General features: G+C 31.5%; 5 protein-coding genes across 6 annotated transcripts; 1 reads left to right on the forward strand and 4 right to left on the reverse strand.

Annotated features, from left to right (window-relative positions):
* Positions 1-491: 491 nt before the first annotated feature.
* Positions 492-3,814, reverse strand: LOC145745447 (myeloid differentiation primary response protein MyD88-like). The gene is made up of 6 exons (XM_082563527.1): positions 3,234-3,814; positions 2,968-3,118; positions 2,504-2,731; positions 2,204-2,402; positions 1,479-1,570; positions 492-1,384 (listed from the first exon to the last, which is right to left on the reverse strand). The coding sequence occupies exons 1-6, from the start codon at positions 3,762-3,764 to the stop codon at positions 1,230-1,232; spliced, it is 1,356 nt and encodes a 451-aa protein (XP_082419653.1). The 5' UTR covers positions 3,765-3,814; the 3' UTR covers positions 492-1,229.
* A 751-nt stretch (positions 3,815-4,565) lies between these two features.
* LOC145746161 (uncharacterized) lies at positions 4,566-6,213 on the forward strand. Its single transcript, XM_082564360.1, has one exon. It carries the CDS (start codon positions 4,611-4,613, stop codon positions 6,039-6,041), a length of 1,431 nt encoding a protein of 476 aa, XP_082420486.1. The 5' UTR covers positions 4,566-4,610; the 3' UTR covers positions 6,042-6,213.
* LOC145744683 (obg-like ATPase 1) lies at positions 6,171-9,333 on the reverse strand. The gene is made up of 7 exons (XM_082562596.1): positions 9,152-9,333; positions 8,642-8,752; positions 8,370-8,513; positions 8,051-8,191; positions 7,781-7,918; positions 7,285-7,419; positions 6,171-6,796 (listed from the first exon to the last, which is right to left on the reverse strand). The coding sequence occupies exons 1-7, from the start codon at positions 9,287-9,289 to the stop codon at positions 6,410-6,412; spliced, it is 1,194 nt and encodes a 397-aa protein (XP_082418722.1). The 5' UTR covers positions 9,290-9,333; the 3' UTR covers positions 6,171-6,409.
* Positions 9,334-10,040: 707 nt separating this feature from the next.
* Positions 10,041-16,578, reverse strand: LOC145745394 (indian hedgehog protein-like). The gene is made up of 4 exons (XM_082563456.1): positions 15,953-16,578; positions 13,831-13,957; positions 13,507-13,641; positions 10,041-10,948 (listed from the first exon to the last, which is right to left on the reverse strand). The coding sequence occupies exons 1-4, from the start codon at positions 16,559-16,561 to the stop codon at positions 10,113-10,115; spliced, it is 1,707 nt and encodes a 568-aa protein (XP_082419582.1). The 5' UTR covers positions 16,562-16,578; the 3' UTR covers positions 10,041-10,112.
* Positions 16,579-19,939: 3,361 nt separating this feature from the next.
* On the reverse strand, positions 19,940-25,751 carry LOC145745211 (spermatogenesis-associated protein 6-like). Of its 2 annotated transcripts, none has more exons than XM_082563216.1 (14): positions 25,697-25,751; positions 25,357-25,450; positions 25,125-25,247; positions 24,582-24,687; positions 24,179-24,351; positions 23,869-23,988; positions 23,666-23,795; positions 23,417-23,592; positions 23,244-23,361; positions 22,588-22,638; positions 21,108-21,264; positions 20,884-21,028; positions 20,640-20,713; positions 19,940-20,457 (listed from the first exon to the last, which is right to left on the reverse strand). In XM_082563216.1, the coding sequence occupies exons 2-14, from the start codon at positions 25,405-25,407 to the stop codon at positions 20,310-20,312; spliced, it is 1,572 nt and encodes a 523-aa protein (XP_082419342.1). In that variant the 5' UTR covers positions 25,408-25,450; positions 25,697-25,751; the 3' UTR covers positions 19,940-20,309. The 2 variants fall into 2 exon arrangements, with proteins under 2 accessions (XP_082419342.1, XP_082419343.1); XM_082563217.1 differs by having other exon boundaries at positions 20,322-20,457; positions 20,628-20,713.
* Positions 25,752-26,083: the final 332 nt, after the last annotated feature.

Genomic DNA, 26,083 nt, shown 5'->3' on the forward strand with positions numbered 1-26,083 from the left:
CAGCACTTAATCAGCAGTAGAATTATCGGGCAATTATAATCTATAATATCCCAAACTGCCACAGGCAACTTGAGACTGGGTTGGGGTAACTGATGTTACTCTATGTTTAAGTCGCGCATTCGACCTTCCCACGTTAAGGATAAATAATTTTGGGCTAATTTAAGAATAAAATACGAACAAAAAGAAAGTTTGTGGTTTTCTCGTAACCCCCATGCCTATAAAATAAAAAACAAAAGTGGTAACCGAAACATCACAAATGCCGCTCAAATTTCGAAATAACTTTATGCTACTCTTCATGACGTCATAATAACTTGTGTTTTATCCTCAATGCTAGAGAAGGTTTAGTGCCTAGTGAGAATAACCTACAGCACAAGAGTAATTTTAAACGTTAAATTAATAGTAATAATTAGTTAATCGAAATTTTAACTTTAAAATTTTTTTATCCAAACCAATAAATAAAGTTATGATATAGAAACAATATTTTTCTATATATCAGATTGCAAATTTATTTACAAAAATGTATTTTCGCAACAAAATACTAAACCGCACATTCATACAATTAATATAACATTTGTGGTTTGTGAAACCCAATGCATTCTAAAAAGATCATGTAAAAAATATAATTACAATAATGGCACAATGCCTTTAGTGATTAAAAGAAATATGTGTATACAAGCGTAAAAATTCACAATTTAAAAAATACATCTAAAAAATAAGATACTATACTTATGCTAATACACGAATATATTTACACCAGTTTGTCCTATAAAAATAACACATAAAAATTGTACGAAAACACAAAATGAACTAAAAAAATTGATTGTATTAGTTAAGAGTTTCGTCTGTTAGTCAAAACCTGTTAAAACCATTTAAAATTGGGCAGTTTAATAAAAAAGATCAAAAATATTTACAAAAACAGTGCTCAAATAAATGTACTTGGGTAAATGTAAAGTTGCGCAAACACAAAAAATCTCTAAAATTGATTTATGAATTACATACGTAAATTAGTTATTAAAATTTACATCATGATATTATTGCTGCAGAAATGTTTTTAACAAAAAAATATGTGACACAAAGTAACTTTGATTTAATACCAAACATGTAAAAAGTACAAAAAACAAAATTTTATTCAAAAAATTTTAACTTTAGTTTTAAATTTTTGTTCAATATTGCAAAAACAAAATTTAACTTGATCTAAACATACCATCAAACAAAATTATTTTTTATTCTTAATTTCGCCCCCGTGTTAAGCTTCGTTTCAAATTATTCCAAAACCATTCGTCTTCTAAAACCCTCGTTCTGTCGCAGGCATTTATCCCCGATAGTATATTTGGCTCGCTTATACTCTTGTATATAACAGGAATAATTTTCCTCTTTCTAGCAGCTGAAAAATAAACATAACTCCATTATTAGCACAAAAAATTTTATGTACTTTACAGTTTAAATACTAGAATCAATTGAAAGTTTATTTATTTTACCTGGATCTAGACTGATTCCTATGTTAAGTGCCCATTTGCTACTACTTCCTTTTAAAAATTCATCCGATAAAATAACCAGCAATTTTGGACAACTAAACAACAACATTGCATAAATTAACACAAAAATCCTTCAAAATTTTAATTCTAAAGCAAATCATGATCAATAATAAGCATATATTAATAAATAAGTTGAAGTATTGGCATTCTTAAATTGAAAACAAATAAAAAAATTATTGTAAAGCTTTAAAACTTACTATATATAAGAGCTTAAACTTTATATATATAAAAGTACTATGCATATGCTTATATCCTTTATAAGCCTTAAAAATACCGGCAGCGTGGTGTGGTGGTAAGAATACTTGGTACACTATACATAAGGTCGTGGGTTCATTCCCCACCGATCTCATGCTGTAGCGCCCTTGAGTAAGGCATAATAAACGGTACGAACTCCTGCTGAGCAAGCAATTAATCCGCAGTATAATTATCGGGCAATTATTATCTATAATATCCCAAACTGCAACAGGCAACTCGAGACTGGGTCGGAGTAACTGATGTTACTCTAAGTAACTGATGTTACTCTACTTTCCCACATCGAGGAAAAAGATATGTACAAAAAAAAATAAATAATTATAAAATGTTGTTAGCAGTGCAAATCATCACATGCAAAAATTTTTTGAAACCGAATGAAAAAAGGTAAAATGTATCCATCTTTTTAAAATTATTACCTTTCAATCATGCACTTAAGTTGATCATCGTACATCTGATTACCGATATCCAAATCACGTGCAGGCAAGCACAGTCTTAACTCTGTGTCGCCCTCAATCTTAGGCAACAACTCCTCCAGGATAAATTTGTGGTCAGCGTTATCGTACAAAACAAAAGCATCAAACGATTGAATTTCATCTGGTTTGGATGGAATGCTTTCTGGAAATTGATTTATTATTTTTTAAGAAGGGAAATTTAGTGTTTATTCAAAAGTACTTAATTGAAAAGTATTTTCGATAAAGGAAAAACTTAATAAAAACCTGCGATCGTCGGAGGTTCTAAAGATTCTGGAGAATTCAAATCAGACTTTTCTGAAAAACTCGTCGAAATAGTTTCTTCTTGAATAGGGGAGGGGAATGGTTCCTGAAATTGAAAAGTGGAGGGCTGTCCCGGTCTTGAATGGGGGATTGATTGTCGAAATGATGTAGAAGGGCCGACAATATTGCTTTGCAACAGAGGTGGTGACTTGAATCTCTGAAGGTCCCGAACTAAAAAATATTTAAAAATAACAAAATTTTTGTTGTACTTATTTTATAAAGCCATTAATCGAATATAAATCCGTTAAAGAAATAATGTTATTTTAACAATTTGAAGTTAAATTCAATTTTGATGATTTCACTTATTTAATGCTTGGGTACACTAAGCATAATTCCCTTTAAACTTGCTATTTATATGACAATTTATTAAAGTATAACCTACATATATTTTAATAATATTAACTTACTAAAATGTTGTTCTAACTCAGTAATAACATCGTGGCGATCCATTTGTGTAAGAAATTGAAGTAAATGATGTATCAGGGCATGAGGTTGTCGAACTTCATAAACTCCAAGCACCTCCATTGTTTTGTTTTTGTTTTCGGCAAAATTTAAAATCTAAAGATAAATTCTTTCATTATTTTCAATGTTGTTTAAAATATGCTAACTATATATATTGTTATAAAAAGTTTTTATTTACAAAATTTTAGTAAAATTAATTTAAAAAACCTACTTCAAGGTTTGAGAATCCCATAATATCAGCCATTGTCTTCCAGTTACGCACAGCCGCTCTTTCAGGATCCAAATGTAGTCCTAAAATCCGTCTGGTCTCAAATCCGAGATGTTTTAAAGGCAATCTCTCGTACTCCTGGTTTATAGACTCAGGAACACCAGAACCAAAGGTTGCAACATGATTCGGTTGTTTACTAGCTTCATTTAGAGAAGCCGGTCGATTTGGACTCTTCTCTAAAGAACCTGTCGGTGAGGGTGTTGCCATGTAATAAGATGGTGGAGGATGAAGATAAACTGAATCGTCGTTATCTTCTGCTGGTGACTTGCTATTGCCCTCGTGTGGTACGCTGTAGAGATGATTGTCACCACTTTGATCCAACTCCATGGACGTACTGTCACACTTATTATTTTGAAGAGGTTTTTTTTCCTCATTATTTTCCGAGTTTTTGATACGATCGAATTCTTGCTGTTGTTCACGAATCGAAGAGCTTTCTTGTTCGATTGGAAATCGACCGCTTTTTCCCGAGGACATTTTAAATAAATTAACTGATTTTTTATTAACTAAATCAAACAATTAAATTTACAAAAATTAATATTTAAAAGTTTAAAAAAATAATAATCATGGTAAATATTGATTACAACACTGACTGTTATTTTACATAAATTTATGCTATAGTACAGAATGACACAATCTAATTTTTTGCAAATCTTGAAGTATCGTAAGATTGTATTTTATCCTTTATCTCAGACTGTCAGAACACCTACACCGTTTTTTTTTGTTTTGAACTAAAAATTTATTACGTTAACCCTACACATAAAAATGAATATTGGCCACCCAACCCCGGAATTTCCAAAAGTATTAACAACACCAATATACCTATATGGGTAACTGGGTTTTTCTATATTTGCGTACAATAATAGAATGACGTCATCGAACATAAAAACAAGGGAATTTCCATTAGACGTTTCTACATTTATATATAACAGTATTACTTGATCTAGAATATCCGTAACTAAAGACAAAATGTATTCTTTTTTGCCGACGAAACACTTAAACATTACCAAATATCAAATTTTAATTATAAACAGGTAATGGGTTGGGTTTTCCGAAGACAACAAAAAAAAAGTTAAACTTTTTGGCGAAACTAATATTCAATAGTTACATTATAAATGCTGGTATTAGGCCCAAATAATATTCTTACAGAACTACTTGAACTTTAAATCTTTTAAAATGCCTGCGGGGTACCGTGTGTAACCATAGAACCAGGCTGGTACCGCAAAACTCCTGCTTTTCGCAAGGCTGCCTCTAACGATTTTTGTTTTTTTACTGTAATACCAGATTATTCTAAACCTTGTTTTTAGTTTAAAAAAAATAATTATGTCAGAATCAACTAACTCTTCTATTAGAACTATTGTTGAAGTCAATTCAGACGAAACGTTTTTCAACGAAGATGTCGTAATAACTGCCGATTCACTTTCTGAAGTTGACGAAGTAATTAAAGGTCACGAAGAAAGCACACAAACGAAATACATTTTGTTCCGAAAAATTAAACAATTTGGAACTACATCTATACCAAAAAAGGTTAATACAAATGTCTTCTGGAATAGCAAGAAAGGTGCCTGTGTGTATATTCCATTTAAAGGTACACCTTACCTCTGCCTCGGACAAAAACTATTAGAATGTCATATGGGTCGAGATAAGGATAAATCTGCCAAAGAAAAATACAATCTTACCAAGAATGAACTGTTGGCTAAAAATGAGTACGATAAGGTGCCAAGAAATAGACCAACAAAAAAGATCGGCTGTACTGCTAAAATCTATGTAGCACAACTTGTACGTTTTCCAACTGTTGAAATAGAAAACAATAGCCTTAATCTGAAAAAAGACGGTGTACGAGAATTGATGGGAAGTTATAATGAACACAGAAAAAAGGCTCACATGGAATTTGTAGTGTACCTACCAAATTTGGATCAGCATTTGTGTAAAACCAATGAGCAAGGTATTGAATTGACAAAGAAGAGTCAAGAGCAGTTGGAAATGAGACAAAAGCGGGAAGACATCGACGATCGTATTCTTAACGTTGTAATCAAGTCAGCTTTAAGTGGTTATGACAAAGGTGAAATCGAAAAACGAGTCAACGTTTTCGTTGAAGGTCATATTTTCAAGGGAAGAAACCCACCCCCTGCTTGTAGAAGAAAGTTCTATCCGAGAAAAAAAGATTACAGTAGTATTATCCACGAAGTTAAATTAAAACTGGCATGCATGCGAGCACATAAAATGGAAAGACAGGAACGTTTCGACGAAGAATCGGAACAAAGTGAAGACGAGGGCAATGAATCCAGTGAATTTCCTTTATTTTCGCTTCTCGTTGATCCAGTTTACAAAGACAAAGTATCTGAAGATGAAGTAGTACAAGAAGTAAAACAAACTTGGTTAATTGCCTCAAAACCGAAATTCCGCAAAGACGGTCCAATACTTGGTAAAAAAACAATAGAATTGGTTATGGATATGGAAGAACAAGAAGTAGATTACCAACCTGGGGAAGAAGTAGAAAAAAAGGAAGTAATCGAAAAAGTTGATGAACAAACTAGTAACGCACAAAAGCGTTCACATACATCTACAGACCGTAATGGTCTTTTAACAGAAGTTACGAAAAAAATCAAAATGTTATCGGATATGGCTGAAAATTTGCAAGATGATGACGCTCTGACAACTATTGATAAACAACTAAATCAACTTGTATCAGTTGTTGTTAAACGGAAGCCAAATATAGCGTTAATACATCAACAAAATCAAAACAAGGACTAATTTTTTACGCATTGTGTTTTTTTTATGTAATTATGTCATCCTTTTTAACAATAATGTTTCTTTCTGCATTTTATTTTTGTTTTTTTCAAATGCCTGATTACAATTATGTATTGAAGTAGAAATGACAGCTGATAAAATATCTGCCTTAAATATAATAATTTTTTTTATTGGATTTTATAATTATTAATTAGTAGTCGCAATACAAAAACTGCTGTTTTGTTAATTTACTCACACACCAACTAGTTTAAGATCCACTACCTTATATGATTATTCATATTTTTTCAAACAATGTTTTCGGTTAAAATGACCTCCGTAAAGTCCAATTACGAAACAGCAGCTAAATGATCGTACGACAATCTTAAAATATATTATTTCTTTTTTGGTTGGCTTGGCGTGTTAAACTTAAAGAAGATTATGTCGCCGTCTTCAACAATGTAATTTCTTCCCAGCTGCCGGTACTTTCCTGCACTTTTTGTTGCTGCCTCTGATCCGTTTTCTTTAAAATCATCAAATTTCATAACCTCGGCCATGATAAATCCCTTCTCGAAATCCGTGTGAATTCTCCCAGCCGCTTGAGGAGCCAACATTCCGGATTTTATTGTCCAAGCTTTGACTTCGTCTTCTCCAGCTGTGAAGAAGTATTGAAGGCCGAGACCTTTAAATCCATTAACGATAATTTTGGTCAACGTTGAGTTTGCTTTTCCTTCGGATTCCTTTACTAAAGCTTCTCTCTCACTTTCATCCATATCCAAATACTGTTAAGTTAAGATTGAGAATTTTAACTTAGACATTTTAATATTTAAAAAAATAAATATATAGTATGTGCGCTGGAAATTCTTTTTTTTGTATATATCTTTATCCTTGATGTGGGAAAGTCAACTGCGCAACTTAAACATAGAGTAACATCAGTTACTCTGACCCAGTCTCGAGTTGCCTGTGGCAGTTTGGAATATTTTAGATTATAATTGCCCGATAATTATGCTGCTGATTAAGTGCTGGCCCAGCAGGAGTTCATACCGTTTATAGCGCCTTACTCAAGGGCGCTACAGCATGAGATCAAAAACCCACAACCTCATGTGTGGTGTAGCAAGTGTTCTTACTACTACACCCGCTGCCGGTTCAAATATATTTTTTAACAAAACCATGTAAATTTTGACATGAAACGATTGCCACACAAAATGCTAAGTATCGTATTATTAACATTGTAAGTACATAGATGACTAAAAATATTTCCATTATGTACCCTTTGTTCGAAAACTCCTGAGAATGGAATAAGGGTTGCACCAGGGTCGTTCTCTTTCACCCAAGTCATAATTTTCATTAACCATTTATTCTTTTTTCTAATGTAATCCTTCTCGCTTAAATTTACCAAATAGATCTAAATAAAAATTCGTTAAATAGTAAGCTATAGATTTTTTGATGTTGGTATTAGTAGTCACCGAGATATATTGGTCAGAACACTTGGCTTCACTATATGAGGTCCTGTGTTTGACCCCCACTGGTCTTATGCTGTAGTGCCCCTACTAAGGCACAATAAATGGTATGGACTTCTGCTGAGCCAATACCAATCAGCAGGTTAATTATCAAGTAATTATAATCCTTAATATTCTAAACAATGGATGCTACTCGACATTTGGTTCATGAAGTCGACCTTTTCACATTGAGGATAAATAGATATATAAAAAAAAGGATGACTGAATATGCAAGTTCTACAAAATGTTTTTAATATACATACTAACCTGGGGTTTGGACGTAAGGAACAAATGTTCGTTCAAAACCTCGATATCTTTTGAACCCCATTCTCCAAATCTCACTGGTTTTTTCTCATCCATAAGCAAAGTTTTAATTTTGGACAAAGTTTCAAATTCAACTTTATACTAAATTAAATAAAAAGTAAGTTAAAAGTTTATTATAATCCTAATAAATTATAAAGCGGTAAAAAACTATAACAATTTTAATTTAAAGATTTTTAAAAATACCATAGTTAAAAGTTTTTAGTCTTTTTTTACCTTTTTTTCTCCACCTCTGGTATATACTTTTTCTAGTTCGGCAAGCCTTTTTGTCAGATGTTCACAATCTTTTAACCTTAGCTCCTCTTGGATGATTTCAATATCTCGGACTGGGTTGACGTCACCTTCTATGTGGACAACCTAATTTATAAAAAAAATAATTTTCAAATTTATATATAACAAATATGCACTATAAAAAATTTCATTTATTAATTCTTAAATAAGGACCCATTTTAATGGTGTTAATTCTTTAATTAAAACGATTGGTTGTTAAACTGTTAATTGCAATTTTTTAAAAACAAGACTATTTATTTATTACCTCTGCATCATCAAATGCTCTCGTCATGTGGAAGATTGCATCACATCCATTGATGTGGGATAAAAATGCATTTCCCAATCCTTGCCCTTCATTTGCCCCTTTCACTAAACCTGCAATGTCCACAACCGACAAAAAAGCTGGCACCTATTAATAAGATTATATTTTAGTTGTGAAAGTAATAAAACATTATTTAAAATACCAGCAAAAGCAACATTCTTTAAAAATGATTTCACAAAAAATGTAAAGTAATTTTTAATAAAATATATATGTACTTTGCTTGCAGGCTTATGATAATCACATAAAAATTGCCATCTTTCATCAGGAACAGGTACTCTACTCTCATTTGGATCGATCGTACAAAATGGAAAATTTTCTGCAGGTGCCTAAAGGTATTTACAACAAGTTTTTTTTTTGATTTATCTTTATTCTCGATTTGGGAAATTCGAATGCGCGAATTAAACAATATAGATTATAATTGCCCGATAATTATTGTGCTGATTAAGTGCTGGCTCAGCAAGAGTTCATATCGTTTATGGCACCTTACTCAAGGGCGCTACAACATGAGAGCAGTGGGGATTGATCCCAAAACCTCATGTGTAGTTTAGCAAATGTTCTTACCACTACACCACGCTGCCGGTTAGTTTATCCTTATTGTTGAATATTAGCCCAGGCTTTAGTTGCCTATTGCATATACTTCACAGTTATGCAAATACTCATAAACTTTAACTTATTTTCCTATGGTTGATAGCATAAATAAAATATTTAAATAAAGGTAAATATACCTGGCTTTTAGTTAGGACGTTAAAAAACGTCGATTTTCCAACATTAGGAATTCCTACGATTCCAATTTTTAACGAAGTTCCCAAACGTCCTAGAATCAAAGGCGGCTTTTCTACTTCCTTCTTCTTTTTGGGTGGCATTTTGAATTTAAATTGCAAACCAACCTACTACATAAAAACCTAAAAAAAATCTACATTTTAGTTTATATTATTAGTTGTTACACATGCATTACAAATCACAACAACTGGAATGAAAACGTGAAGGTAGACACTTTTTTCAATATCCGTATTTTACTAGTCTTTACTATTTTAAGTCTTACGTTAATATAATTTTCAGCGCAAAAAAATAAGTTTAAATTAAAAAATTTTGTTATTAAGTATGTAAAAAAATACTTTAAAAATAAAAAAGAAATTTCCTTAGTCTTGTAATGCCTCTATAAGTTTTAGACTCACTGATTACATTTTTAGTTGCTTTAAAATGTCTTTATTTTTCATTTACCAAACTGTCTAAATATTTTAAATAGTGCTAAAATCTCCACGTTGTGCAAAGCGCTAGCAACAGCTGTCATTTAGTAGGCTAGATAAAAAAAAAGGTGTAAAAAAGAGAAAAATGGGTGCTTTTTTAAGAAATAAAATAGAAACTTGGGTATACATGAATATTACAAACTCATTTATTTATGATTCAAAATAGAAAAAATAGAATAATATTAAAGTTGATTGAAGAAAGATAATAAAAATTCAAAAAAGTAATAAAATACATTAACAAGTATTACGATTAACAAAATTCTTAAGTACCAAAAGTATTTATAAAAATGATTTGTTAAATAAGCAAAGCACAATAGTTGTTGTTATTTTAATCTTTTAACTGACTTTTTAAGCACAATAAGCAAAAAAATTGCGTATTTATAAATAATTTTAGCTGTTGATAAAAAATATATAAATAAGGTAAAATTTTAAGTTCTTTTTAAGCAATCCAAAATACTGCATTTGAAAAAACATACGAAGCAATAACTTGTAAAATGTAAGAATATATTGATATTCCTTGATTTAACTCGCATTGCTTATAATAAGAATAAGGTAAAGTTAAATTATGACAATAACTGTCAACTGGTTTTAAATTGTCTTCTTCAACAAAAGTTTTTAGCCACAATTTTATAATGTGGTAGTAACGAACAGGAGTTATAACTAAGTGCGCTAATGCTTCATTCTCAATCGTTGCATAACAAGAAGCAGCGATATCTTCAACAATGATATTTCCTTCCTCAGTTAAAGGAGCATAAGAGCCGCTTGTTGAGTTTATATTTGTAACAGACACGATTTTATGCGGCCGCGGTATGGCAGTAAAGTTGCTTATGTTGCTACGCGACCCTGTTTCCATTACGTAAGCGTATTGGCCAGGTTTTATGTTTCCGACAAAAGTCGGTTTAAAAGCAAGTAATTTGACATTTGAGCCAGGAATAGTTTTATTCCAGGCTTCCTTAACGTTAAACGAATCGAACACGTGGTGAGAACGGATTAAATCTTTCCCAGCAGCACTAGAAACGTACAGCAGGTGGTTCCGCGTCAGTTTTAAGACTTTCCCATTCTCCAGCCTAACCGCAACAAACTTGATTCCAATGGCGCTGTATTGCACGTCAAGAAATGTCAATATGCGTGTCGTAACAATCTGGCCTTTACTGCCAACCGCATAAACGTCATCACCTGGTTTTAAAGCGGACATGTAAGCTTGTTTTCCACTAGGCATGGCTACTAAGCTGTCACCCGTAAAACAGCGTCCATTGTAAGCTGCTTGCGACGATTCTAACAAAAAAACATAAAAATATAGGTAATAAAATGATGGATAACATTTTGGCACTTCATTAGTATTGTATACACAGCCTTAAATAACATGTTTCATTATTTTAACCTCAAAAAAGTGACTTAAAGTGTTGCTGCACGCGTGGCCACAGAAAGCGGGAAAAAATCTGACAAAGGTATGTTGACGTAACAATAAAAGATTCTTAAATATAAACAACATGAAAATGTTGCCATAAGATTTCAAGCAAAGATTAAGTATCAAAACACGAACTGACAAGCCAAACATCAACGTTTATCGAACATAAATCAGACGTAGGGGCGCCTTATCTTACATAAAATAGACAAAATAATAACAATACCATAATATTTGACATAAAAATCACAATTAAAATGTAGTCTTGGCCTAAAGAAAATATGCTTGTCATTTAAAGCAAAATAAGATGTAAAATTTATTGCGTTGAACACTTCGTAAGAAACTAAGAAAATTTTAAAACTATATTAGGAAAGATTAGACCCACGCCATTTTTGTAAATTGCAGCAAATAACAACGTTCATTAGGTTGAGCGTAACCTACGATATGAAGTCAAACAACAAGTTTCTTTGGGTATAATTTACGCCAACGTCGTTTTTTGAAATTAGGTCACATAATTTCGCCATATTTTAACAAAAAAGTTTATATTATATCTTGATTTTAAAAAGCATGTCATTCAAATTAAAACATTAAGTTTTTGACATTTTAGTTAATACATGCCAACAAATGGGTTACTTAACTATTAAATATCTAAAGATAAAAAATAAAAATACTTTAAAAAAATAAAAAAATGTCTAAAATCATTAATAAAAAAGGCAGCAGATTTTTGAGCAAAATTAATCGATTAATCTAAACTTATTCCAATAACAGGTAAAGGCGGAAATGGTAAAATAGACAAAATTTAAAAAGCTAAAGTGTACTTCAATCGGCACTTATATTAACAGCAAAAACAAGCTCCATTACCGAGTTAAAAGCTAAGCTCTAATGGGGAAAAATACATGCTTTAAATATTACGCTTTTTCCAGTTTTAAAATCAAACCCTTAAAACCACGTGACGATATACATACATACGATTGATAGCATGGGTCACCGTCAATTTAAAAAACGAGTTATCGCTTGGCTGAAATACGTTGAAAACATTACCAGCAAAGGAAAGACGTCTTGTTGTTTTTTTGTTACCACGACAATTGCTACTACTTGAAAGTGGTCAAAAGTGATGTATCAACTGCAAGAGCGACCTGAGTGTCTGAGCGCTTTAAAAAAGCTGTGGGAACCCCACGGCATTGCGGTAAAAATGTTAAGGGTTATAGCATCAAACACAAACGCGCTATGAACACAAGAATACTCACTATTGACCGCTAAAGTGCTCGGGAGTGCATAATGTCAACAAGAAAACACGAAAAGAAACAAATTAGCCAGCGGGGGGCTTTAGTCACTTAACAAAACTATTCACAAATGGACCCCTCCTGTTATAAAGTATTCTATGTCACCACCTCAACTCGCGACTTAAAATCGTCACAGAGCCGATAAGGTCACGGAAAAACTTTCTTCAAACAACCAAGTTTCTTTTCTTAGATGTCAAGTAGGTGAATCATGACGTATTATTAACACGCAATATTCCAAACTTAGCCAAAAAGAGTTTTTAACTGCTGGCATATTTGTGTATCTACTTTATTGGCTGGCGGCTGACATCGTAAAAAACTTTCTATTATATCAATCAAGCATTAAACCCGACTGGCAGGAAATAATAATACTCATAAAACAGTTAATACCCATCAATCGCTCGATAAAAACCCTTGTTCGTGGCGCTCATCAAACCGCTTAAAATCCTGTTCAAAATGCATTTTAAAACAAATTCCATTAACCTTAAATTAAGTGCAGTCGCAATGGGTAAAAATTATAGTTTATAAATTCAATAATATAAATTTAAATTATTATATTATATTTGTTAAAAAATAATTGTATCTAAATTCTTAAAGTGAACTTTAAAACAAAAATCGCAGTCTTGCGATTTCAAACATACAAAATGGAGTCCTATTTCAAAAAAGAAATAATAAAGATCCCAATTTCTTTAAAATTGTGCTAAAAAATACAAATCGAGGGCAAAGTTAGTTACAAAAACTAATTAACAACAATTTGGAAAATTAGATTTAATTTAAACTTTTAAATCTGTCGTATCAAAATTCGTGAGAACTATCTTTAAAGTTCGTTCTCAGAAGGACCGATAACATAAAAATCAACATCAATGACGACTGTTTCCTTTTTAAGATTTATAAAAATTATAAAAACAACATTTTATTTGCGGTCGCTTGTTTTTTTACTACACACTCCTGAAAAAACTGTTTATTCCGTTTAAAGTCTATAAAAACAGCTGTTACTTTACTATTACACCGCGATTTTTAGAAATATTTCAAGATAATTTCTAGAAAATACATCTTTTAAATTTTAAAAAGAAAATAAAGTGTAAAAAATGAAAAAATAAATTTTAATTAAATGTTAAATTTAATTAAATGATAAAAATCATCTTTACCTGATTTAACCGAGCAGTGGACGTGACTTTTACTGTTGTACACAACCCAGTCAAAACCCGCGTTAACGGCGAGTCTGGCTAAAACCGGGTACTTTGATCGATCAAGATCGCTTGTGGTAATATCGACAGCTCTTCCTAAAAAATGGTTTAAAATAATTCATTTTAGGCTAATTTTGGTCGAAGAGTAATTTTACATGGTAGTAGTGCTTGTACAGTTATGTTTTTACCATAACTACTTGTGTTTTTATCTTTTAGTGTGCACCACTTGATTAATAAAGCCTTTGCTAATATATACCGCCAATTTTACCAAGTACTTTGCCATACCTTCATAATGAAGCGAATTCGCGCGATGTCTCCCCTCGCTGTCCCAGGCTTCTGTAACCCTTAACCGGACGTTGGGCCATCTTTGGGACACAAGTAAAGCAAGATCATTTAATCTCCGTAAGCATAACTGAAAAAAATGCACAAGAATTATTCGATTGAAAAGGACATAGAAAATAAAAAAAGCGTTGAAAATTCTCCAAACATTTGATAAAATATGTTTAATATTTTAAGCCAAGGTGTTATGACTAATGTGTTTTATACTAATGCTTGTAAGTAAACAGGTATTAGCTAAACCGTGGGAATTTTCAAGCTAGGAATACTGGATAATGGGATTGAGGTGTGCTGGTAAATTTTTCTAAGTTGTTTAGATACGCACAATTTACCGTTTTTGAAGTAAAATATACAGAAAAATATTATGTCATTCAGAGTAATTTCGCTACCTGAGGTATGTGAGTTATGAAATTGCTAATAAATACAAAGATGAGCTTAAAAAATGCGTCATTTAAATGAATAGTGCACTCTAGTCTTAAGTTCTGAGCCATGGATTTCAAGTTATTGCTCATAAGGTATATTCATCATAAAGTTGACATACAATTGACGTCACAGTATATGTAAGGTGCGAAATAAAATACAAAAAGAAAACAAATTGTCGTTCCAACTTTATTTTAGTCTAGTTTGTTATTTGGCAATACCTTAAACAACTGATTTTACCTTTTTTAAGTTGAATAGTTGACAAAGTGTTTGTTTATGGCGGTTAAACTAAAACAATACCTTTAATTTTTGTGTAAATTAAACCTCTCCAAAAGTTTGACCCTACTTTAAAAGTTAATCCGACTGTGTCTATTTTCAACGCAAAATTGTCTTAACAATCAAATGCACAAATCCGTCATAATCCTTCTGCATAAACAACAGGTGTCGATATTAACTACTTGCAAGCGTCAAGCGGATAAAATAAGCGATCCATTGATCCGAGAAATGAAGCGGAAAAACGTGAGATTTCGTTAAAACACACCGCCATGTCCTGCCATTTAAATATTAGCCCTGTCTCCCGTAACTGTTGCTAATAGGCCGAGCCTGCATTTTACCTCGCCGGCGCTGCTATGTTATTTTTGCGAACCTGTTCATTAGGTGCCCGGCAAAAGTACACAGAACATTTTGCGCCAAATTTGTTCAATTGAAGTTTTTCTATTGTGTTGTTATAGACAATATAAATTGCAAATATAGAACTTAAGATGTCGGGACAGCATGCCATCAAGAAACCGAATTGTTTACTTTGCAAATTAAATGACATGTTCTTATGGACAGGGTGAGCATTATACTAGTTTAGCACCTATACACGAACAGTAATAAAACTTCAAAGAAAAAAATCTTAACCGTCGGCGTGCGTATTTTATCCCAGTTTTAGCTAAATTGCCAGTTACATAAGCTGCCAAAGAAAGTAAGGCTGGCAAAATTGCAATAACTTTTAAAATACTTCTCCTACCCAAAAACGCCCCGGACAAGCCTTGTCAAAGCATATTAAAAACTTAGAGTTTATTGGCTTTATTGTTTAACGAAATTAGGCGATAGCTTGTCGGATAATTTGCGCTAAATTAAATATGAAGGTGGCTAGACGAGCTAGAGTATAGGTGCTAGTTACGACAACTACGCGCGTGCCTTTTCAGTTTCGCTTCATCGATTAGTTAAAGTTTAGGGAAGAGTTCGCATTTCATTTATTATTGATCGGCATTAAAACGTTACTAAACCGCACAACTTTTTGTCTAATTATTTAACCATTTTTTGTTTCTATTTTCGATCTTCTATATCGGTAACAAACAAACACATTTTTTCCGATTTGATAATAAAACATTTTAAGGGTTTTGTGATATTTATTGCAGTTTTTTTGTGTGTTTAAATTTACTAAATACGATTTAAAAAGAAACTTCAAATTCAACAACACGGTTATAGTATTAAACTACCAATAATTTGTGGTTATTTTTGTAGTAGCATACAAGTACTCCCTTACAGGTTTCCATAAACTAAATTTCCTATAAAAGCGTGACTTGTCAACACTACTATTTAAATTCTTAAGAAGGGTGTAGAAAATTGGTTACCAAAACATAAATTTTAAAAATTCTGTTACCTCAGTCATCATTCTGTCTTCGTTATTTTCTTCTTCGTCGTTAAATACAATCGCGGTATTAAAGTTCGGGACCAGGTTCTTATGGTAACGCGCCGAGTTAAGTTCGATCCTACCTTCAGCAGGGCCACTTGCACCAATCGTCTGCTCGGAAAGTTTAGGAATATGTTCGTGCAGTTGGAACGGGACAACCTCCATTCCCGGGACCCTACTGGACCCGCGGCCGTGTCCGGGGTGACACGCGACCGCGGGGGTTACTCCAAAATGCCGGGCGCTTGAGTCATTAAAAAATCTACGGGTAACATCGCTTAAAAGAGGTCCGGCAATTAGAGTCCAAATAATAAAACCAAACAGGCAGATTCGACCGGATTTTAGCAGAGAAAATTTGGAGTTAAAATTACTTCGACCAATGCATCTTTTGGCCAGTTTAAAACTCCTTTCCGGTCGTAATTTTCCACGGAAGTAAATTGTCTTAGAGAACATTGTGATATTCTGCAGAACGGGATTAAAACTGTTTGAGCTTGGCAAGACTTTCATTTGTAAATCAGTTTGGTCAAAGTCTTTAATTTTTTCGTCAATTTTGCAAAGTTCTTCGCCATATAAATCTGACATTGTCTTTATATTTTAGCAGCACATTAAAATATTTTACACAAAAACAAATTTTAAACGATTTCTGGATCTGTAAACAAGATAAATTTTGTTTCCGTATTAAAGTTTATTGTTTAATTACAAGTTTAACAATAAAGGCGCAACGAATCTCATCTGGCTTATTTCAGTAACACTACAGTCTTAATTTTTCAACGAGGATTAGTTTAATTTCTGCTAACTTAAACACTTATCTAAAACTTTTTACATAGCAATAACAAACTTAAAACATTATCTATAAAATTAAGAAAAAGGTCTTACTGAATACATAAAATGTTATGCCGTTTATAAATCAAAGAAAATATATTTCGTAGCGTTCTTAACTTTGTTTTTATGCCCTTGTAGAAAACAAGTTTCAATACGCCAACCTTTCTCGGAAGTCTAAACTAAAAACTCAAATTTGTAGCTACGTGAACTTATTTTAAATTTATTGGATTCAAGCAAACTCTCTGATTTCCATACGGGACTTATGCCACAGCTGCCTTTTTCTTTTGCCCAGAAATAAAATATTCAAAACTTTCTCTTTTTTGCAACAATTGTTCAAAGTACCTAACTACATTTAGATCTATATAAAGAACCATGTTTACTAAATCTGTGAAAGTATTTAAATGAACTTAAGAAAAATATTAGAACTCTAAAACTATGACTATGTAGTGCCAATAAAACAAATCCTTATTGGATGATCGTTAATCAAATTTTCTGCCAAATTTGATGTCTGAAAGGCGTGTTTTAATAGCAATCGCTTGTCGGGTATATTAAACCTAGCAGAACAAAGCATACCGTCTATAAAACTGTATATAAAGTGACGTACATTTATCAAATGGCAAAAGAAACCCGTAAATCAATCTCACATTAGTTTACTTAACAAAATCGCAAAAACACCTTAAACAAATTCAGTCAAATTTTACAACACAAAAATAAAAAAAAAAGTAAACTTCATGGGTTTACTAATAAAATACAAATTTAAAACTTTGTTTTTTTATTTACGGAAATGTCTGATACAACTTAAAATATCACTTTTAGTCACTCTGAAGCTAAGTCGACAGAAAATCTATAGGATTAGAGCTAAATCAGGGCGCTCTAGTCGCAGCAGATGTGAGAAAACCAATTACGGGGCCGTAAGGTGTTCAGCTTGGCCTAAACCACAACAACAAAGAAGCCCTGTATCGAATTTTGATGCAACTACGTAGTCTGTATCCTATTTGAAATTGAAACGCCATATTTAAATTAGACTCGCAAAAGAGGCCGTTTCACCCGAACTAGTAATAGAAGATTGTTTTGGTGCAATAGGCCAAGAGCTTGGTGTAAAAGTTTATTTGCGGTCCTAATTGAAACTTTTGAAATATTTGAACGATTCGTTTGAAAGTACTAATAAAAAAGTCGCGAGATTTTACGATTGCCCTATACGGAAAAAATTACAAGTTGAATGACAGGTGGTAGCCTATACTGTTACTGCACCTTTACTGAATCGTACTTAAGAAAACATTCGCCCTTGAGATGAAACAAGTCAGGCAGTTTTGTCAAGTACAAACCGAACCTTCAAACAACTTTTCCGCTGACTCAAATTACAGAATTACCTCGACATTTTTTGACCCCTACAACTGGTTAACAGAGATCGTGTGCCTGGGTTTAAAGGTCGTATATTCTACACCCTACAAAAAGTTTTCGAAATTGTCCAATGCCGATGTAACTGTTTAATTAATTGTAGCCTATTTTCAGCGCCGTTTTCTGCTGTTTGGTATGACTTGTTCCCTTTTAATGTGACCAAAAACGACACAAACAACACACACGAGCGAGTCGTTGTCTTGAAAGTTTTCGGTTGAAATCAAGGAATTGACTTGACCTGTGTAAAGCTATTTCCTGTCGACCGAAAATACTTAAATTCTAACCTTTTTAAGCACTTATTTCAACAGCTCGTGCGCTACGCGTTGTCCTAAACAGTAAAAGTGTTCGCTTAATCTGCTTAGACGATATTTCGTGAACTTTAGTTGGACTGATACGCTCATTAATATCATGTCATCCTTCGTTTATGACAATGTTTAATAAACCTCAATGTTATTTAATCAACTCTCCGTAGAGACATTGCATCACGACCAAATTTAGGATAAAAATAGCTTCGAACTGGGATTGTAAAAAGTGTATTTTCGGGTGCATTAGGAACAAGTAATTAATTCTATTTATTCCGCTGACATCGTGGGAAAGAAATAACAGCAAAAGCAAAACACAAATCAGCGATCACTTTAAAAATGTCAAGATACGCGACGACGCCTTTGCCAAAACGTCACGAGTATAGCTAATTGCAAATTTCGTTAGAATTCCACACCAATTACACAACCGGTTAAAATTAAAGAAAAATGAAGAGGTTATGGTATTCGACCTTTCGGAAAAATCTTTATTTTCGTAAAGCAAACATGTCGTAAGGCTAACTTAGCATCAATAAAGCTAAGTTAGGGTAGGGTGTGTTTTCGTTACCGCTGATCGAGCGCATCACTTTCGTTGTAGCCTCGCTTGTCCGACTGGTAATGGAGCGAGTCGACGTCAATCTGCGCACTTGCAAATTGACCGTTGTCACTTCAAGTGGGAAAAGATGTTTCCTATTCCTTTAAAACACAGTACACTCATAGTTGTGGGTTATGGTGTCGATTTTCCATCTGTCACTAACGCGCTTTTTATTTATAAAAGTTTTAAACGGTTTTTATATTTAATTTGAATTTTAATATTTCATGTCCTATCGCTGAGCAGTAGTTTTAAGTATATTAAGTTACCATAGTTAAATTTTTAACGGTAACAACGTTACTGAAGAAGGTATGACTGAAGTTACAGCGTTTAATTAATGTCGAAAAAAAACGGGAATTTTTAACCATAATGCCGGCTTGCAAGTCTAATTCCTGTACACATATTACCTTAAAATACCATTACCTGTTATTCAAAACCCCAATACTGACTTATTTAATTCGTAGATTACATTTTAGGCTAAAACTATTAAAAATTGGAAGTCTATAGGAGTCATACTAAGACCCGTTAAGCCAGTCTGTAAAGATAGCCTAAACAAAAATTAAGAAGAAAAAAAATTTGAACGGTTTTTTAACAAAGATAAATTTTAATAAACTTCTTTTTTGGGGTGTACAAAAATACAGTAACAACTAAACACATAATTAAAATAGCACGCAATACAAAACTATATTGGATAATATGCAACTTTGAAGAAAATGTTAAGCTGTATCAAAAATAATTTGCTCTATATAATACAGTTTAAAAAAATGATTTTACATTTTTTCTACGGTAAAAAATCTACTTGAAATAAACAGCTAGCATAAACAAAAATAAATGGTATTAAATTTTTAGAAATGTATATAATTCATTCCAAAAAAAAAACTAACTTTATATCTAAATCCTATGTAAAAAAATGGTAGAAAAAAAACTGCTGTAATCTTACTTAGACAATGTATAACAAAAAATAATGTTTTTTAATAAATACAGTTTTTACTATAATTAACTATTACACGAAACTACATCTTTATAAATAGGCACTCAGATAGTATGTAATAATATAGTAGAAACTTTAAATAATCTTCAAAAACACATTTTTGGAGGAGGTATATGAAATAAATTTTTTTTTACTTAAATTAAATCTAAAGAATTACATATATATATATCTTGTATATTTACCTTTATTTTAAGTGGAATATATTAGATTTTAAAATGTCAAAAATTATTATTTTCTTTCTTTGATGTTGGTATAAATGTTGTCATAAATTTTGTCGATGCTTTCTTCAAAAATTTTGCGGTGGGATTTACCGGTAAATTGACCGAGTTTATTGTTCCAATATTCCCCTTGTCCTAACCTAACTGTAACATCATTCCTACATGAAAAGGCAAAAAAAATTTAACGCGAAAAAAAAATTTCAAATTTTGGCAAAAATTTTTTGTTAAAAAAAAGTGATGTCATATTTTTTAAAAAAAAACACAAAAAATATAATAAATAACAAAATAAATATTTGTTTTTATATTTTTACCCTGGTTACCAGCCTACCTGATTTAATACCTTGGTGATCTGGGTGATGGAGTTCGACTTTTTCTCAACCAATATCTTTCCTTTGCTTCTGCTATGGACTCATCCTAACAATAAAGTAAAAATAAATATTTAAATACAACGGAAATGGAAATACACTTGGGGTACCAGGTTTGGTTCCTAGAGCTGCCAGATTGGCATCAAAAATTTTTTTTTCTATTTTTAATGTAAAAAAATGTCAAAATATCTTCAAATTAGAATTTTTTTTACAACTTACTAGAATTCTTGTTGCTCTTGGTGACACCAAAAGGTCACGAACTCTGTCCCTGATTTTCTCATAAGGTGAATGGGTGTCAGTGTTCCCATATCGCTCTCGGAATGGGGTTCGAAACAAAATTGAATCGGAGGTCATTTTAGGGGCTCTTCGGTAAAAAAATTATTAAAAAACAAAATTTTAAAAATTAAAAAATTTGGTTAAAAAAATAATTTATGAAGAGCAACCTGGACTCGGATGCAACTGGAAGATCATAATCTTCATTTTTGGAGGAGAAAGATAGATCTCGGCGAGGAGTGGAATCAGGGAAACTACGAGCAGAAGTTGGACGACTGCTTCCCGGACTTTTTCTTGGAGTTGAGCTGCCAATTAATTCTGTTGTATCTAAAAAAAAAATATTCCTAAAATTTACAAAAATAATTTATTTACGGATTAAAAAAGGGCTAACAAATATTTATTATTTATTATTGCAGCATTTTTGCGAAGTTTTTTCTTTAAATAGAATACCTAAGATACAGGAAATTATTAAACTGTATAAAATACAAATAATTTTATATCAAAATAAACCTATTTGACGTTACTATATTTAACATAAAAGTTTAAAAGATTAAATATTATGCAAAATATTCATATACAGAAAAGAAATTTAATTAATTAAAGTAAAAACATGAAATTATAAATTAAAATCGACAAAAAGGAAATTTATTTAAAAACTTTAAATTTAATAATCTTAACCAAATCACAACAAAAATGTAAACAAATTAGTTTGAAATAGAACTAGGTTGTTTCAAACTAAATTAACCGGAAAATAAATAAAACAATTTCGTAGTATCCTCCTTCTTTAAACAAAAATAACTTTTCTATATATAGATAATCAAATACTTCGAATTAAATCACAAATTTATGTTTTTTTTAAGTTCTCCATACTACTTAAATAATCTATTTTCGGAATTTAAAAATATTTTTAATTAATTGAAAACTAGTAATTAAATCTAATATATTCTGAATATTTAAACTAAATATAACAAACTGTACTTGATTTATTAAATTATTGTCTTTTTATTTAAAAAAAGGTTACAGTCTCAACTTACTTTTAAATCTAACTGACACTGGCTTTTTTTTCTTTTTTGTTCGGTCCCTTCCTCTTTTTGAGGGACCACTTCCCATAAAACTATCCCTGTTGGAACAACAAGGAGAAGTGGTCCTCCTACGCTCCACGGGACTATTTAGCAACCTCTCAAACTTTAAATCATCCTCCCAATCTTTGTTCTTAAGAAACGAAGCTAGCTCATCGTTTAAGTTATCCCCAGGGTGGCCGTAGAGTAAACTAGCTGATGTTATTGGCCGGTAATAAGCTGATTTAAATGCATTTCGCTTCTGCTGGTTATACTTTCTATTCTCTCTCTGTATTTCATCTATTATTGGACTACATTCTGCACACTCTTCTGTAAAAATGTCGCTGTCCCATTCTGTTTAAATAACTTACTGTCATTACGCTTAAAAAATCTATTATTGGTGAGAATTTTATACTATCTTGGATTTTAATAAACTGAATAACCACAACTTATTTTTTGACACCTTCTCTGTTCTAGAAACTTCTTAGTCTTAATTAAAGCAAACCTAGCACAAATTTGCTATTTATTAACACCATGCATTGGAAATAAATTAATATTTATATTTAACAATATAGAATACAGTTTAATATACCATCACTGTCATATTCCTTCGTTTGTGCTTTTGAGCGTAATTGTCTTCCAGCTAAAATAGAAAAACAATAAATCAATTACCGAAATTTAAAATAAAACAAAAAATATCAGTTTATAAAAAAATTCAAATTAGTTGTCAAAATTTGTCGAAAAATTACGATCATGTTTTTGTTGAATTATAACACCGCAAAAATCCCACTACGGTACTAGAACACAATAAACCATAGTGAAACTTTATCTCTAAATAAGCAGTAACTGATAGCATTGTCATTGAGAATATGTTGTGATATCTGTTTTGTGCTTTCAAGTAGTTGTTTTAATAATGTAATTTAAGCTCAAGAATTAACCGTTGTGTTGAGACATAAACCTTTTAAACAACCTACCACAACGCCCTAAAAATTTTCAAATTATTAACATTTTTAATTTTTTTAACAGTTTCTTAAATGTAAAAAATATTGGTATTAAAAAAATAATAAAAAAGAATTTTACACACCACGAATATTTTACATGCGTAAAGTTATTAGTATAAATTCAATAACAACATATGAAACCAAAATAGGACATAAAAAAAACTTAATTTTTTAATTATTTTTAATATTGTATAAGTTTAACTATGCTTTTCTTAGTTTTGAAATATTTATACTCCAAACTACTTACGAGTTTGCTTTCTCTTGGAGTAGTTGTTCCTTGGAGAAGGAGTCCTCCTTGATCTCTGAGGAGAGGGAGACAACTGGGGAAGAGGAGGAGCAGGTTTTGCCATCGTGTCTTCTTCAGCCTAAAAATAACAAAAGTTAATAAATTGGTAACAAAATATAAAAATTTGATTTTACCTTTCTGACTGCAAATGCTGGTCTATCTTCTATATCAGTTTTAAAAGGTTTCTCCTTAATGGCCGAGTCAAATGGATCTTGTACAGAAAGTTGTGCCATCCTCCTCTTAGTGTAAGGTGATGGAGATCGAGCTCTGGATGCGACTGTAGACTGCTCGTAACCCCTTCCAGTAGTTGCTGGAGGAAGTTAAAAAATTGAAGACATCTTTTGTTCAGTGGTAAAATTAGCAAAAAAGATTTTTAAATTTACCTCGACTTAAACTTGCTGATCGTGCCTTTGATCTTCCGGATCTAGATCCTCCAAGATTAGTTGTCTTCTTCTTTGGAGATGATGATTTTCTTCCTTGTGCAAGAGGAGTTGATGCCTCGAATGATCTTGTCTATAAAAAAAAAACTTTATTAAAAAAAATAATTGTGAAAATTACAAATTTAAAAAAATTATTAATTTGTTACTTCAAAATGGTCATAGTTGTTAGCTGATGATTTATAATGGTCCACCACATCATTTTTATTCCTCGAATCTCTCTTCTTCTTAGAAAATGAACTATGTGTACTTCCACCTACTGATGTTACCTTAAATATAACAAAACACAATAATAAAAGTATACATATACAATTTCTGATACCAATAAGCTATTTCATCAGTAATAATTTAAATACAAAATAAAAGGCCTCCGGTTAATATCTGACAAAAAAAAAGATATAAAATGGCAGATGTTACATTTTTAAACTAATAATTAATCATAATATTGCATTTCATTACCTCTTTAATTATAGTTCTTGATGAGAATTCAAGTTTAGGGGCAATGCCTGGAAAACTGTACGAACGTTGAAGTAGAATTTCTCTGTCAACTCCCGGGTATGTGGGACTCGTTCTTGGGGTGGGAAATAAAAAGTCCCGAGCATTGTCTTCATACGTCGCCAGCAGTTCACCTCCTTAAAACAAAAAAAAAATACAAATTTTTTGAAAATTAAAAACTTTGTTTTTTGTTATAATGGTAAATATTGCATTTTAAAAAAGCTTAAAGTTTAATATTGACAGTTCTTTTGAGCAAAATAAAATACCAAAAATAAGTATTATATAGTATAATCCTGTTTTAGGCATAAAATACAGTATTTCTTTTCAAGGTATTGAGTAAAAAATAAGATATATTTTTACTTGTTACCTGGATATGTCAGTTGCACTAATTCTACTCGAAGGATTTCTGAATTTAAAGCAGTAGCAATTTGAACTGGATCTGTGGCATGACTGAAAACTTTATCAAATCTTAGCTAAAAAAAATAATTAAATCAAGTTTTTTTTATATATAAATTTATCCTCGATGTGGAAAAGTCAAATGCGTGACTTAAACATAGAGTAACATCAGTTACTCCGACCCAGTCTCGAGTTGCCTGTGGCAGTTTGGGATATTATAGATTATAATTACTCGGTAATTATACTGCTGATTAAGTGCTGGCTCAGCAGGAGTTCATACCGTTTATAGCGCCTTACATAAGGACGCTACAGCATGAGATCCGTGGGGATTGAACCCACAACCTCATGGTGGTGTAGCAAGTGCCACCACTACACCACACTGCCATTTATTAAACCTTACAGTGAATTACTGCATAAAAATTTTTTTGTTAAACATAGTGAAATTAATTAGTTACTATACTGTTATACTTTAATTGTAAATTTTAATATCTATAAAATAATTTAAAGTTTTTACTTTTTCGTGGAACAGAAATGGAAATACTGGAGGTGCATTTTTTGTTTTCTTAATTTGTCCCAGAAGTTCAATGTTGAGAAATACATCTTGTTGCTCCGGAAGAAAAACGCCTGGACATGTTATCTGCAAAAAATGTTAAAGTTCATAACATATACAATATCATAAAAAAAGCAAACCCGAAAAATTTTTTTTTATTTTGAAAAAAAATATATTTAAAAGAAAGTTGACTTACCGCATGAAAATGGACGTCTACTATTACTTTTAACGCTTTCCGTCTTGGCATTATTCAATTTTTTGTTTCCAAATAGTAATTTTAAACAATTTATCTAAAATAAAAAGACATAAATAATTAATAATCTTTAAGGTGACAATACATGTCAGTCAGTCATCAAAAAGTTACGTTTTTTATTTTCTACTATTAAAATAATCATTTTTATGTACGTTAAATAAATATTTAAAGTTCAAGGTTAAATGTCAGAATGTAGATTTTAAAAATATTGTAATCAACAATTTTGTAACGTTAAAACTTTAGTTTTAGTTTAATTTTGGTAGCAGTTAACTTATAAACTCACCTTGCAAAATTTTCCCAAATTGAATTTTACCGGTTCCGACTTCTTTCAAAATCCGTGCTTAGCGTTGGTGTGCAACCGACCGCGTCGCTACGAAAAACAATTTCAAACAGGGGATAAACTATTTAACTTAAAATATAACCGATGTTTTTATTAAATTAAGTGTTTATTTTTTAGTAACCATACCAAAAATTATATAAAAATAATATTTTAAGCTGTTGGAATCAAACTCAAAAAGTAAGAGTAATCTTTTGCCTTAAAATTTTAGACCTACCTTAAGTAATGCAAAATATTCTCAAAACTTATAAATACAACAAATAATTTTATTAACTTTACATTTTGAATTATATACAGTGCTACAACAATGTGATTAAAAACCGCATTATTTGC

This window comes from Corella eumyota, chromosome 3, assembly GCF_963082875.1.
Source record: "Corella eumyota chromosome 3, kaCorEumy4.1, whole genome shotgun sequence".
Lineage (NCBI taxonomy): Eukaryota > Metazoa > Chordata > Ascidiacea > Phlebobranchia > Corellidae > Corella > Corella eumyota.